General features: G+C 40.4%; 1 protein-coding gene across 1 annotated transcript in view; it reads left to right on the top strand.

The window, feature by feature from the left end:
- Nucleotides 1-15,297, top strand: part of galr1b (galanin receptor 1b) — a 60,344-nt gene that overhangs the window by 6,121 nt on the left and 38,926 nt on the right. Inside the window, exon 2 of the mRNA XM_084403893.1 lies at nt 5,209-5,274. Within this exon, the coding sequence (XP_084260019.1) occupies nt 5,209-5,274 (66 nt within the window). The remainder of the gene's footprint in view (nt 1-5,208; nt 5,275-15,297) is intronic.

Here is a 15,297-nt window from a genome sequence, read left to right as displayed (position 1 = left end):
GAAAGGAGATGCAAAGAAATTACACATTGCTGGGTGTTAGATTTTTTAGAGTCACTTATTTGCTTTAAAAAGTCTTTCAAAATGTCAATGACGTCAGAATGCTGACGTCATTAGCAGAATGCTAGCGTGTTATGGGCAACAGCAACTCAACCTGTAAGAAATCAAAAGGACATAAGTACTCGTTCATTCAACTTTCGACCTAAAACCCATGTTGAACTTGCAAAATCTACAATCAGATCTGAGATTTCTCAACGGCAATCGGGTGAAAGAGACTAATTTAGCTGTCTAGCCCCATTGACTCCCATTCATTTTGCACTCATGGCGATCGCCCCCAGTGGAACTCTGGTGGTACTACAGCCAAAATTCGGTACAATAGGACTTAATAGGGAGTGGGCAGGGTCTCCGTAGACGGGCTCTGACCATAGGCAAAAGTTAAATCGTTCACTTATACAGACTGTATATCAGGGTTCCTCAAACTCGGTCCTGGAGGGCCACTGTCCTGCAGAGTTTAGCTCCAACACTGATCAAACACACCTGAGCAAGCTAATCAATGTCTTCAGGATCACTAGAAACTCACAGCTAGGTGTGTTTGATCAGGGTTGGAGCTAAACTGTGCAGGACTGTGGCCCTCTAGAACCCTGCTGTATATGATGTATAAGATGAGTCATATTTACAAAAAGAATTCATCACATCTTTCTGACTTATTTCAGAAGCATCATACAGTACTACATTCTCTAATAAATGATTCAATAACAAATACATTTTTTAAAAGTTACTTGTCGCCACCTAGTGGCAAAACAATGTAATCGATGAATGTGTTATTTTAAGCGCCAAGTTTCTATCTAAAGCTGATTTACTCTATTTTGATCGCTATCGTAGACATCAGTGTTTATTATTTGAACTTTAAACTTTTATCCCAATACTTATATGATAATTTGAACTATTGTATCACAGAAATAATGCTAGTATGAGGTTGAAAAGACTCATCTTTCATGACTATTCTCTCTGGGTCAGCAGCAGCGCCAACACAGATTTGAATGTTGCGATATGATTCTGTCAAAGGTTTAATAGACAGACGAAATGGAAGAAGATCACGTGGGTGTTTGAATCGAGATCACACTCTTTTAAAGATGAATTGTGCAGCTCTAGTGTCTTATCTCTCTCTCAGCATATGAGTAGCGCGAGGGCTTTTCAATGCATTCAGTCTCACGTCGCTTTCACGCGTCCACTTGAAAGGAATATTATGTCACTCAACACTCAAAGATAATGACACATTTCATCCTCTGTTGAAACGAAAGTGGCTTCTGTCAACCTCATCTATAAGCAAGGACAAAAATAAAGCAATTTCATTTGAATTAATATCGATTCTGTAATAAAAAAATCTATTTTAAAATCGTAAAAAAATAAATAAAATTGCGATACCTAGGTGAATCGATTTTTTTTATACATTTTTTCTCCCAGCCCTATTTCCTATCCTCATATGATGGCCACGATCACGGTTTCACATGCCTGGGTTTAAGCGTGTTGAGACTGGGTTCGTGGGTGGTTCATGTTCTCACATGAGAGCATGACCACGTCGGCAAGTTGTCTGTCCCCCCTTTCTCGTAAAGGCTGGAGCCGCTCAGCGTGCCGCGTGCCATCAAGCTGCCGGCCAACAGCGCTGGTTGTCACATCAACCCAGCGCGCGTTGTTCGTTGCTCTAGATGCGCGGTCGAGACTTACGTGCCTCAAATGAGGTGGAGTCCCCTTGCCCCTTTGCCCCTTGCTCTAGTTCCTCTTCTGGTGGCCAACTCTCAGCTCGTGGTCGGACCCTTCGTTTCTACGCACAGGTGTTCCCCTAGAACAAGTGTCCAGGCATGCTGTGGTCTTAACGGATGCCTCGGCCACCGGCTGGGGGGCCACATACAACGGGCATGCAGTTTCAGGTCTGTGGACAGGGCGTCAACTGCATTGGCACATCAATTGCCTCGAGTTGCTCACAGTACGCCTTGCGCTGGGCCGCCTCAAAGGGCCGCTACATGGCAAGCATGTACTTGTCCTTAAGGACAGCTCTGCGACCGTTGCGTACATCAACCGTCAAGGTGGTCTACGCTCCCGCCGCATGTCGCAACTTGCCCACCATCTCCTCCTGTGGAGTCAGAAGCATCTGAGGTCGCTTTGTGCCATTCACATCCCTGGCGTGTTCAACCGTGCAGCCGACGAGCTCTCATGACAGCTTACACTTCAGGGAGAGTGGCGTCTCCATTTCCAGGTTGTCCAGCTGATATGGGACTTCTTCGGAGCCGCTCAGATAGATCTGTTTGCCTCTCTGGACTCGACCCATTGCCAGTTGTTTTATTCCCTGACCGAGGGGACCCTCAGCATGGATGCACTGGTGCACAGCTGGCCCCGGGGGCCTACGCAAGTTTGCGTTTCCCCCAGTGAGCCTTCTCGCACAAACACTGTGCAAAGTCAGGGAGGATGAGGAGCAGGTCTTGTTAGTTGCGCCGTAATGGCCCAACCAGACCTGGTTCCCAGAACTTATGCTCCTTCTGACAGCCCCTTCTTGGCCCATTCCTCTGAGGAAGGACCTGCTTTCTCAGAGACGGGGCAGTCTATGGCACCTGCGTCCAGACCTCTGGACTAGGTAGCCTACCCCAGATGGTGGTAGACACCATCACTTCTGCTAGAGCCCCCTCAACGAGGTGCCTCTATGCCCTGAAGTGGAACCTGTTTGTTGAATGGTGTTCTTCCCACCGGGAAGACCCCCAAGGATATCCGATCAAAGTCGTGCTTTCTTTCCTGTAGATGGGTTGAAGTGAAGGCTGTCTCCCTCCACCCTCAAAGTGTATGTTGGCGCTATCGCTGCACATCACGATGCAGTTGAAGGTAAGTAGTTGGGAAAGCATGACTTGATCGACAGGTTCCTGCGGGGAGCGAGGAGACTGAATCCGCCACTAAAGATCCTGTCACTAAAGATAGTGCTCCTGACTGCTCTGGCTTCCATCAAGAGGGTAGGGGACCTGCAAGCATTTTCGGTTGACGAATCGTGCCTAGAATTTAGGGCAGCCAACTCTCACGTTGCTCCCTTCAGGGACCATGTAGTGAACCTGCAAGCGCCGCCTTCGGAGGAGGCAGACCCAGCGCTAGCTTTTCTCTGTCCCGTCCACTCCTTGCGGTTATACATGGACAGATCGCAAAGCTTCAGGACCTCAGATCAGCTCTTCGTCTGTTACGGAGGCCAGCAGAAGGGAAAGGCTGTCTCCAAGCAGGTTAGCCCACTGGATAGTTGTTGCTATTGTTTTGGCATATCAGTCCCAAGACATGCTTTGCACTTTCGAGTTGCGAGCACACTCAACAAGAAGTGTTGCTTCCTCCTTGGCGCCTTGCTGACAGATATATGTAGAGCTGCGGGCTGGGCAACACCTAACACGTTCGCTAGTTTCTATAGCCTGCGTGTAGAGCCGGTATCTTCCTGTATAGGAGGCCAGTAGTGCAAAGGACCCGTTCTTAGTGTCGGCTTGCAACGCCACCGCTGGGCCGGATACATGCGTCTATTTGCTCCAGTAGTGTTCCCCAGAAATGGATAACCCTGTTGAGTTCCTCCGTCACCCCTACGGCAGTCAGACGTTGCAGAGTGTCTGACGCCAGGCCTATACTCGTATGCATTGTGGAACCTGTGCTAGGCTGGATGTCCATATGTAGTCCCTGCGGCGACCCCATATGTGTATTCCTCCACGATCAGCTCCTCTGTCTGAGCTCCTCTGAGCCCATGTCTTTCCCTCGAGGGCACGCTTTCCCAGCGTTATACAATAAGTCACACTGAGTGGGTCTTACGGAACAGCAGTGACTGACCTTCTCTGCTTAGAGCTCCTACTTTCTTCCCAAAACTGCCCAAGGAGGGAACGGAGGCGTACGTCCCCTCGCCACAGTTGCTGAGCTTCCCTTGTACGGCCGAGTCACAAGTCCGGCTCGTCAGCAAAATAACAAGGATATGATGCACCTGTCGCTCATTATATGCTTGTGCCGCGATGCACAGCAGCTGGTGCAATTATCGCATGCCAATGTGCATTGGCTCGTTTAGTTACAGTCGAAGTGGATAGGCTCTCGACCGAGATCCCAATTTATCAGAATCACTTCTGACGTACATTTCTGTTCCCTCCTCGGGGAACGAGGGTTGCCATACGTAACCGAGATTTTTTCAATAACAGTACAGTAATTGTGGAATTATGACAAGTAGTTTGTTGAGGGATGATTTGTAAAGAAGGACTACAGAAGGACTACACGCCTGCGCACATATATATTCAAACGCGCATACCTATGAACTGAACACATGATGCGCATGTGTGAGATGTCAGTTACCAGAGGTTTGCGCAGAGATAACTGATAATCATTTGCACCTTGGAACCTATTTATGTGAGTGCGTTCTCGAGCCACAAGGCACTGTTTTGGGTGGCCGGAACACGCTGAGGGTTTTCTGTTAAAACGGTGTCGTGTTAGCGGCCCCTTAGTTAATAACTAATGATCTTTGCAACGGAAGTGAATCAATCAAAACTAACTTTAGCTGGACAATAACTTTAGCTGCTGTAAAGCCAAAACAATCTCTGTTACACTGTAAAGCTGCTTTGAAACAATTCATATTGTTAAAAGCGCTATATAAATGAAGGTGACTTGACTTTTGTTCACACAGGACACGTATCGGGACTGATCCCAGCAATATTAGTTGGTCCCCATCCCAGGATTGATCCCGGAATCAATCCCGGGACGCGTTTGCTTTCACACAGAAGGCACTCTAGCAATTCTATGGCAATGTTCTGGGATCAATGTGTGAAAGGGGCTTAACAAGTAGTAAATAATAATTCAAAGACTATGAGCTATTTTCTTTAGATATGAGATTTTTTTCCAAAACAATCTTTTCAATAAAGTAAATGTCAACACAGGATAGAAAGCTATTCCTTTCAACAGATTTCATGCGCTCTTTAAACATTTACATTATGAGTATGGAGATCAGCATTCCATGAAGTGTATGGCTTTTATTTGCTGAATGCCACTAAACATTAGACTACTTTTATCACATTTATTGTGAGTTAGATTGTTTACTCATGCATTTAATGTAATCAATGTATTTATTATGTGTAAATGTCACACTACTGTTTTTGTCATACCTGTTTAATGGTGGATGAGTAATGGTATACACTCTTAGGCATTAATGTGGCTTTTTTATTCCAGGTATTATATCATCTTCATAAAAAAATGAAAAATATGTCCAAGAAGTCTGAACGGTCAAAGCGAAAGGTAAGAGATTTGTTTTGTGGATATGTGTTATTTTCCTGGATATGTGTTCTTTTCCTGGTGTGACAACATTTATTAATATTATGGTCTGTGAAACTGGGTTTTGTACGATTTTTACCAGATTTGATGGCAAGCTGGCATGATATTACCACAGTAATTGTGAAAATTCATGCATGGGTATGAAAGCTAGTGGATGACAGACCTCTGGTGCATGACAGACCTCATAAACCTTCATGGATGATATAGTACATTTTTAAATAAACTACAACACATATAATATATAATTGTAAAGGGGACATATTATGCAGAATTCACTCTTACATGGTGTTTGAACATAAATGTGTCGGCAGTGTGTGTACACAACCACACTATAATGGTAAAAATCCTCCATTTTATCCCCATTAATCAAGCAGTGTCTCAGAATAAGCCATTTGCAGTTTATGTAATGTGACGTCACATTGCACAGGCCCTGCCCATGACTGCTGACGGACTCTGCCCTGTAAGCATAGACCCCGCCCTGAGTGAGCTGTACACAGTCCGCCATGTTTATCTTCCCAGAGCATTTAACAGCAGCATTCAAGCAAGAAATGCCTTCTTATTAAAGCTGCAAACGTTATTCAATCAAGAACAGTGAGTGATTTTCTGTTTTTCTTTTGTTGTTTGATTCATTTTAACAGCATATATAGCAGTAGGTACAGTATATTACACTGCTTTCACTTTAAAGTCGGCATGAAATCAAAATGGACCCTATTTACTTTGTTAGCGCATATTACTAGTCTTGTGGTGAACAATTAATCCGTGCAAGTTAAAACACAGAAAACATTTTTTTGGCTTCGTAATCTTTAATCAAAATCTGAAAATGCCCCTCCCCTCTGCCTTGGAGGACCTTCTCTGATGACGTAGGTTTGACGGCTTGGTTTGGGAAACGCTTAACCACTCCCCTCAAATCGTTAGTCTGTAATGAGCGAGAGATGGAGAGGAGGAGCGCTAGAGTAAAACCCTGCCCTCTGTTCAATATTCCTTTTCACTGGGAAATACGTCACAGCACTGGAGAAAAGTCGTTTGCAACTTCCGGTTCACGCGGACTTTAATACACATCTACTGTAATATATACACATGCGATTTCTTTACTTGCTGTTTACGTTCACAGACATAACCGACTGTGTTTATGTGAACAATAGCATTGTGTGTATTTGACAGTTTAAATGCAATAAGACGTGAAAGAGAACTTAGTTTAATACTCAAAGGACGCGCCATCTGACGTCCAGGTCTCTGTGCGCATGCTTCGGATATGTGCGCTCAGAAAACCATATATCAGAAGTTTAAACTGTCAGAGCTGAGTAGGCTTCGCCCTCTTCTGGAAAGCAGGTAGTGACCAGTTGCTCATTTGCATTTAAAAATACATGCTTGAAAACAGCAAGTTTTTCCTTTCATTAAAGAATTTACTTCACATACACATTCTGGACACCTGAGCCTTATATTACATCTTGTAAAAAGGGGCATAATAGGTCCCCGTTATTCACATTAACTTCTGGCAATCTGACACTCTTAAATCAGTAAGTAATTGCAGTGTAATTTAAGCAGATTGATTTAGATGAATTTGGACACTTAGCCGCAAATGTATGGATTGTATTGCATTGATGACAAAATACAACACCATGTAGCATCTGCAAACAAATAATGCTGGCACTTTTCACTGAACTAGAGCTCTAGCAGAGAGTAACCACATGTCTACTCTACAGTTATTGTGAGGAATTACACGTTTTGCTACGTTTGACAACCAGAAAGTGTTGAACAACTTTACGAACACTAACTCACTTGTGACAATTCAGACAATCTCCAGTTGTCAATACAATATTTTGAACAATTTCTTGTTGCCAGTACACTATTTTTGTGCTGCCTCCAGTTGCTAATACATACAATACTGTGACGCCGTCCCGTCTAGAATCTGCTATCAATACCCCAATTCACAGGTGCACGCCAGGGTCTGTATTCACAAATAATTTTATCTTACCACTAGGAGTCTTCCTAAGAGTCCCTAGCCAGGGGCCATGTTCACAAACAATCTTAAGGCTAAATGTTGCTCCTAATGTGGAAATGTAGGGGCAATTCTTAAAAATGAGGGCTCTGTCGCTATTAATTTTAGTAAATGTATAATCTAAAAGTAAGTCACAAAGCATTTTAATGCTAAAAGAGCTCCTAAAACATAGGACAGCAAAGTCCTCCTGCGGACTTCTAAATCCCTAAAACCGGGCGTACACGGTGCGATTTTTGCTGTTTTTACGAGCTCGCAGATGATTTTTTTCACTCGGGAGAAATCGAGTGGAATCGGTGATGCTCGCATGGTCGCGGCTCGCAGCGTGTGAGAGGAATTACGAGCCGAGCCGAGCACCTCCCGACCTCCCGATCATTTTTAAACATGTTTAAAAAACTCGGGGAGTCGGCCCGATTTTCACCAGCTGTCCTCCAAATCATACACAACGTCGATGGGGCTATACCTCAGTGGCAGCAACCATACAGCGTGCGCATACTGTCTCACACACACATACACACACACACACTTTTCTCTCTCTCTCTCTCTCTCTCTCTCAAGTTTTTATGTTGAAAGGAATGGCTACTGTTCTCTGCTTTTCAACAAATCATTTGCACACACATTTCTGTCATTTTTCTATCTGAAACATTGCCTGCATGCAATACAATGACGGTCTCTGTGTTAAGCGCGGAAGCTCACGTGATTACAATTCGTGCAGGACAGTCGTGCCATGTACCACTACCAGCTGCTTTGACACGATTATCAGTTGACTATGACTACGCAACGTGTGCAATATCTCACGACCTCCCGAGTGTCCGAACTCGCACCGTGTACGCCCGCCATAAGAGAAACGATCCGAAGCATGGCTGCTGTTGTCAATCTGAGTTGCAACTGAGTAAATATACTGAAATATTACAATTACATTGAACTTTTAAAAATGTATCAATTTAAAAGGTGTTTTCTTAGATTTAAACAGTCAGGTTTATCTTTTTTGTCTTATCTTTGGTGGTTCTGTATCCATCGCTCTATCTGTACAGTATTTTGTGGTTTAAATATATCCACTAATTAATTAAATTGAGAAACTGAAGAGAACAGAAACTGATTAGAATTAGCTGTAGGTGTAATACTTGATTGTTATTCATAATACAAAATTTATTTTATAGCCTACACAATACTTGGTAAAACACACACACACACACACACACACACGTATACATTTCTATCATTATATATTTGTCCTTCCCACTGTCTGCCTGCTATGCTTCTCTACAAACTACTGTGTGTAAATTAAAAGAGAACTCATAAAAAGTGACTGGGTTTAGGCCAAAACTCTTAGGAGCTCTTAGGAGAACTCCTAGACTAGTGGTAAGATAAAACTTTTTTTTTTTTGGTGCATACGGCCCCATGAGTTTTTAATATTAGATTCCCCTAATCAATTAAACAAATTAGTGGATATATTTAAATCACATTTAAAAAACTGTATACATAGAGATGGAACATAGGCCTACAGACCCACCAAAGATAAGACAGAAAAGTAAACAAACTTTCACCTGCACATCTCAGCTTGTTTTTCCAAAATACCACTTGTTTGATATTTTGTTAAATAATGCAGTGACATTCATGTATTTTTTTAGCTGTGATTATATAATTATATCTAAAAACTGTATAATGTGGCTGTATAACCCTAACCTGTATAACCCTTCAAGAACATTAATAATGCACAGCCTTAGCATTTCAGACATATTGACTTTCAAATCCGATATTTTAAATGCACTGCTTGATTAAAACTGACAAATTCATGCATGTCATGCAACCATTGCATCTGTGGTTTTAGCTCCTTACTTAAGATAATGGTCCATAATAGCCAAGACACTCCAGAGTGGTCTCTTGTATCCAGTGGCGACCAAGCAGGGTGTTATGGGGTGGCTGGGGTCAGAAGGGAATTATAATAACGCTTTTAATCATTGTTGAAAGTAAGATTATCCTAACCTATGTTGGGATCTCTCATACAAAATGCAGTAGACCTCAATACAGTTATTTTTATGCTGAGGTGAATTCGACCTTTTAATGTGAGAAAGATTGGTGTTAGAGCACAACTTCAAATCTGAGATCTGTATCTATAGCAACAAATCAGCAGACTTGGATCCTTTTATAGAAGATGATGTAGTCATCTATTCATGGGTATTATGGGGAAAATGTTGTTTCTATGGCAAGCCGTTTTAACATTTAATCATTTTAACCGACTAGTCTCTATTTTCATGCTACTAGTACTTATTTTTTAGATACTAGTTTCTATTCCATTAAGTACTAGTACTTATTCATTAGCTACTAGTGCTTATTCTTTAGGTACTAGTGCCTATTCTTTAGATACTAGTACTTATTCATTAGATACTAGTACTTATTCATTAGATACTAGTACCTATTAAATAGATACTAGTACTTATTCATTAGATACTAGTACTTATTCAATAGATACTAGTTCTTATTTATTAGATACTAGTACTTATTCATTAGTTACTAGTACTTATTATTAGATACTAGTACTTATTCATTAGATACTAGTACCTATTGAATAGATACTAGTACTTATTCATTAGATACTAGTACCTATTAAATAGATACTAGTACTTATTCATTAGATACTAGTACTTATTCCAATAGTGACTAGTAACTATTATTTTGTTACTAGTAACAAATAAAAAAATTTGCCATTGACTTCTATGGGGATCTGTCATTCAGATATCAACTATTCAGTTCTGACTAGTATGTATTCCAATTGTGACTAGTACATATTAGATACTAGTAGTTATTTATTAGGTACTAGTACTTATTTTTTAGATACTAGTAACTATTACTAGATACTAGTATGTATTCAATAAACACTAGTACTTATTCATTAGATACTAGTACTTATTCAATAGATACTAGTACTTATTCATTAGATACTAGTACTTATTCATTAGATACTAGTACCTATTAATTAGATACTAGTACTTATAAATTAGCTACTAGTACTTATTCAATAGATACTAGTACCTATTTATTAGATACTAGTATTTATTCCGAATGTTACTAGTAAGATTTTTTATTTTACTAGTCACAACTGCTTTTTTACTCGTCTTATGTTTTGACTAGTCAGAACGGCCACTGGATAGTTCAATTAAAAATCTTACTAGTAAAATCCAAAATCTTACTAGTAACATTTGGAATAAATACTAGTATCTAATAAATAGTTACTAGTATCTATTCAATAAGTACTAGTAGCTAATTTATAAGTACTAGTATCTAATTAATAGGTACTAGTATCTAATGAATAAGTACTAGTATCTAATGAATAAGTACTAGTATCTATTGAATAAGTACTAGTATCTAATGAATAAGTACTAGTATCTATTTAATAGGTACTAGTATCTATTTAAGAGGTACTAGTATCTAATGACTTAGTACTAGTATTTATTGAATACATACTAGTATCTAGTAATAGGTACTAGTATCTAAAAAATAAGTACTAGTACCTAATAAATAACTACTAGTATCTAATATATATGTACTAGTCACAATTGGAATACATACTAGTCAGAACTGAATAGTTGATATCTGAATGACAGATCCCCATAGAAGTCAATGGCAAAAAAAAAATTTTTGTTACTAGTAACAAAAGAAAAGTTACTAGTCACTATTGGAATAAGTACTAGTATCTAATGAATAAGTACTAGTATCTATTTAATAGGTACTAGTATCTAATGAATAACTACTAGTATCTAATAATAAGTACTAGTAACTAATGAATAAGTACTAGTATCTAATAAATAAGAACTAGTATCTAATGAATAAGTACTAGTATCTAATGAATAAGTACTAGTATCTATTTAATAGGTACTAGTATCTAATGAATAAGTACTAGTATCTAATGAATAAGTACTAGTATCTATTGAATAAGTACTAGTATCTAAAGAATAAGCACTAGTATCTAAAGAATAGGCACTAGTACCTAAAGAATAAGCACTAGTAGCTAATGAATAAGTACTAGTACTTAATGGAATAGATACTAGTATCTAAAAAATAAGTACTAGTAGCATGAAAATAGAGACTAGTCGGTTTAAATGATTAAATGTTAAAACGGCTTGCCATATTGTTTCAGAACATGGATTTGTGGGCTTTCATGTCGGTCAATTATAACTACCATGAAAAGGAGTGATCGCTATCTCGCATGATCCATTGTGTAGTAAAAAAAGAAATTCAGTCTGCAATGTACTGAAATGACTACAACAGGCAGCAAGAGAGTCCAAGAACTTGAAGAGAACAGCTTTCACTTTATTTTTTTGTGGGTATAGGTCTGAAACAATTTCTTGAGAGAATCATGTGAAGTTCTAGCTAAAATATAACATAACATTCAAACTAAATGCTGAAATTGACTTTATTACAATAAACTGCACATATAGGAGCCTTCACACACACACAAAAAAGATGTTGCTGCTTGTTGATTTTGCTCTGACCAATTAATTATTATTTTATTATTTAGTTATTTTCGGTTTTTGAGAAAAGTGGGGATACTTGTTAGTATTTAATGTGCAGTTATGCTGGGGTTCTTCAGCGATATAGTGATAAAGTGACGGACCCAATGACGGACCTGTCATTGGGTCCGTCACTTTATCACTATATCGCTGCTAGCTGTCGCAGGTAAGGTCCTGGCAAAAATCATGCTATGTAAGCTGGTGGAAAACCTAACCGAACATTTGTTGCCAGAGTCACAGTGTGGTTTCAGAAAGAATCGGTGTACTGTGGACATGATTTTCACTGTGAGACAGCTTTAAGAAAAATGCTGTGAACAACATCAGGACCTCTTCGTGCCATTTGTCGATCTCTCCAAAGCATTCGACACTGTGAACCGAGAGCTGCTCTGGGACATCTTGACAAAATTTGGCCTTTTGACAAAAATCTTTTTAACTTTAAGTACTTTTTAACATCTACCTCCTATGTGTCACAAAGCTTCTGCGTGATAAGCTTGAAAGCAGTAATGGGATCACAGTTGACTTCAGGTTGGATGGAAACCTCTTTAATATGCAAAGGTTCCAGGCCGCCACCAAGATCTCAGCTATGCGGGCCCTTGAGCTGCAGTATGCTGATAACTGCATGCTCGTGGCACATACCCCAGAAGACCTGCAAATTATCCTTGCTGCTGCTGTGAAGACCTATAGCAGATTGGGCTTGTTAGTTAATACCAACAAAACTGAAGTGATATGCCAATGGAGGCTCCACCTACTATGCCTATTTTTATCATAGAACAACAACCACTTACAATAGTGCCATCCTTTAAGTATCTTGGCAGCATTGTATCAGAGGACTGCAATTTCGATTACAAAATAAAAAAATCGGATAAGGCAAGCCTCCGCAGCCTTTGGCAAACTTTGATGCAAGGTCTTTCAAAATAAGCACATTCAATTGTGCACTAAAGTTACCATCTATAAAGCTGTCTGCATCACCACTCTTCTTTACAGCTGTCAAGCCTGGGTCATATGCAGCCATCACCTAAGGTTGCTGGAGCGTTTACATTTAAGGTGCTTGCAGCAAATCTTGGGGATCACATGCTATGACCATGTACCACGTTCTGAAGTGCTTGCTAGAACAAACTGCAAGAGTATGGCGGCAACAGTCACTGAACATTAACTACGCTTGCTTGGGCATGTTATTAGGCTGCCTCAAGATCGTCTTCCACGACAAATCCTTTATGGTCAGCTCCATCAGGGCCGCCGTTCTGCAGGGGGTCAGAAAAAGCGGTACAAAGACCAACTAAAAACATCACTAGGAAAGTGTCAAATTAATCCATCATGCCTGGAAGAATTAGCAGCAAACCGAACCACCTGGAAGCAGCTCTGCCACACAGGAATAGTGCAGCTGGAATCTGAGAGAAATATAAGGAAACAACAAAAAAGACTACGGAGACATACAACCAGGGCTTGACATTAACACCCGCCAACCCGCCAAATGCGGGTGGATTTTGCTCGTGGCGGGTAACGCAGTCACTCCAACTAGCCACTTTGGCGGGTTGAATAATTGTAGTCTTTTCAAAAGGCATCTGAAATAAGTGTAAAACTACGACACTACAAATCCCATAGGGCTGTCAATGAATATTCTAAATTCGAATATATATTCGAATAGTTTTAAAAAACAGAATTTCGAAGGTGAAAATTAATATTCGAATGTGGAAAAATGCCCGCGGTAGCAGAGGCGCGGCTGTCTGCTTTGCGAGTGGGCGCGCTGCCTGAGGGATCATTTTATTTAACGTTAAACAGAAACATTTCTACTGTACTGACTGAATAGATATTGCATGAATACGGTAGATACAGCAGTTTCATGCACTGCAGGCTTCCACTGGTTTGATTATTTACCATTTCATGTCAAGGAAAAGTTCCATGTTTACCACAGCACAGCTCGCTCGGAGCGTTCAATGTCGGTTCTATATACTGTAAAACTTCAATTAATGTTAATAATATTTGTTTCAATCACTGAATGAAGCCTGCTTTCTAAGAGTCGCGACCTTAAATTGCTTGCACAAAACTCTTGATCAGCACTCAACATTTGCTTATTGTTGTTGTTCATTTAAACTGCACAGAGCGCGTGACGCCTCATTCATGCCGCAAGACCTCCAGACACGCGTAAACGCGTCTTTACACTCGCGCCAGACGCTCTATTCGCGTTTGGTGTGAACACAGCTTGAGGGAGGGCGAGAGAGAGAAAGAGTGCCTGCGAGTGAGCGAGCGAGAGTGAGTGAGATCTGCGGTCTTGGCCATTAGTTGATTTACTTGTTTTCGTGTAGGTAATACGTTGTCAAATATGTTTAAACTTAAAGGGATACTCCACTTTTTTCGGAAATATGCTCATTTTACATCTCCCCCAGAGTTAAACAGTTGAGTTTTACCGTTTTAGAATCCATTCAGCCGAACTCCGGGTCTGACGGTACCACTTTTAGCATAGCTTAGCACAGATCATTGATTCTGATTAGTCCAGTAGCATTTCTTTCAAAATGACCAAAGAGTTTCAATATTTTTCCTATTTAAAACTTGACTCTTCTGTAGTTAAACCGTGTACTAAGATCGACGGAAAATGAAAAGTTGCGATTTTCTAAGCCTATATGACTAGGAACTACTCTCATTCCGGCGTAATAATCAAGGAACTGTGCGGCTGTACCATGAGTGCAGCAGGCGTAATGATATGACGCAGCGCCTGAAAATAGGTCTAATAGGTTAGACAAACTTAGTCCCGGTCACATTGGAAGAAGTTACCGAGCTGGGGACTATTTTCAGGCGCTGCGTCATATCATTACGCCTGCTGCACCCATGGTACAGACACACAGTTCCTTGATTATTACGCAGGAATGAGAGTAGTTCCTAGCCATATCAGCCTAGAAAATCGCAACTTTTCATTTTCCGTCGATCTTAGTACACGGTTTAACTACAGAAGAGTCAAGTTTTAAATAGGAAAAATATTGAAACTTTTTGGTCATTTTGAAAGAAATGCTACTGGACTAATCAGAATCAATGATCTGTGCTAAGCTATGCTAAAAGTGGTACCGTCAGAACCGGAGTTCGGCTGAATGGATTCTAAAACGGTAAAACTCAACTGTTTAACTCTGGGGGAGATGTAAAATGAGCTTATTTCCGAAAAAAGTGGAGTATCCCTTTAAATAAACTACCTATACAAGTAGTTATGTCTCTTTGTATTAATTTGTCCTGTTATTGACGTAATGCGCGTCATTGACAAAATGTGCAACCAGATGTTCGAATAGTTCGAAGATAAGCTATGTGGTTTTTTTTAGAGGGAATATTCGAAGGTCATTTTTGAGCAATTTTGACAGCCCTAATGAGTATTGTCGCTAGTGACCGACAACAAAGAATCGAAGAGACAGCTAGCTGCCCTGCTGGAGTTATGTCGTATGCCGGTGGAGCAATACATAATACATGGTTTTATTTTAAAAAAGGAGCTTTACACACAAC

This window comes from Rutilus rutilus, assembly GCF_951802725.1.
Source record: "Rutilus rutilus genome assembly, chromosome: 3".
NCBI lineage: Eukaryota > Metazoa > Chordata > Actinopteri > Cypriniformes > Leuciscidae > Rutilus > Rutilus rutilus.
Note: the sequence above shows the minus strand (reverse complement) of the source record. Positions and strands in the feature narration are given on the sequence as shown.